The sequence below is a fragment of the Sinocyclocheilus grahami genome, unplaced genomic scaffold (genome assembly GCF_001515645.1).
Source record: "Sinocyclocheilus grahami isolate Dianchi unplaced genomic scaffold, SAMN03320097.WGS_v1.1 scaffold24277.1, whole genome shotgun sequence".
Classification (NCBI taxonomy): domain Eukaryota; kingdom Metazoa; phylum Chordata; class Actinopteri; order Cypriniformes; family Cyprinidae; genus Sinocyclocheilus; species Sinocyclocheilus grahami.
Genome location: NW_015519414.1, coordinates 251 through 1,233, shown reverse-complemented (window position 1 = coordinate 1,233; position 983 = coordinate 251). Strand labels below are relative to the sequence as shown.

At 37.1% G+C, this 983-nt stretch overlaps 1 protein-coding gene across 1 annotated transcript; it reads left to right on the top strand.

The window, feature by feature from the left end:
* The first annotated feature begins 6 nt into the window (after positions 1 to 6).
* On the top strand, positions 7 to 766 carry LOC107580070 (26S proteasome non-ATPase regulatory subunit 12-like). Its single transcript, XM_016265817.1, has 3 exons — positions 7 to 100; positions 422 to 481; positions 582 to 766. Exons 1-3 carry the CDS (start codon positions 38 to 40, stop codon positions 726 to 728), a joined length of 270 nt encoding a protein of 89 aa, XP_016121303.1. The 5' UTR covers positions 7 to 37; the 3' UTR covers positions 729 to 766.
* Positions 767 to 983: the final 217 nt, after the last annotated feature.

Below are 983 nucleotides of genomic sequence, written 5' to 3'. Positions count from 1 at the left end.
GGACAGAGCTGAACGATCAGATGGACGGATAGTGAAGATGGAGGTTGACTACAGTGCTACTGTAGATCAGCGTCTGCCTGAGTGTGAGAAAATGGCCAGAGTGAGTGTGAACGAGCGGCTGAGTCATGCTGCGTGCTAAAGCTAACGTTAATCAAGTAATTCCAGAATTAAACTATATGAATGATTTACTTATTATAAAGCTCTCTAACGCGTTTAATTTAAAAAAAAGTTGTATTACGCAGACATAAACCTCTCAGGAAACTGCTGTCTACGTAGACATTTGACTTTCTAGCTATAGGTACTTCACCATTCATATTTCATCTCTGATAAACAATTCCAGATAAATGCACAGCGATTTGGGCTCTAGCTTTAACATGCGACAGAAAAGAAAAAAACATAATATTCTGTTTTTGCTTTTAAGGATGGCAGACTACAGGAGGCCATCGAGAGTCTACTGTCACTAGAGAAGCAAACAAGAACTGTAAGTGTCTCACTTTGATCATTTCATCTGTTTAATGCTAAGTTGAATTTCTTAGCTCTTAAAATGCTCTGCATTATTTGCATGTGTCACTTCTGTCCAGGCTTCAGACATGTTGTCCACTTCCAGGATCTTGGTGGCTATAGTTCAGTTATGCTATGAAGCTAAAGACTGGGATGCCTTGAATGAAAACATCATGCTACTGTCTAAGAGAAGAAGCCAGTTGAAGCAGGTAGGAATACTGTTTTAAGCACATCATGGAGCCAGTAATTGAGCTCATGATGCCTAATAAAAATATCCATCCACCAGCCTGTCATTTTAAAAACACATCTACATAATGTATTTGAGTAGTATTGGAGAATATGCAGAGATGATAAATGAAAGTAATAGCAAAGAAAAGTACAGCAATTCTGTAAAAAAGCTCTAACAACTTATGTAACCATATCTCTTTGGATGATACAGTGTGCTAACATGTTTTATATTATATTGTATTTTTAGAAACATA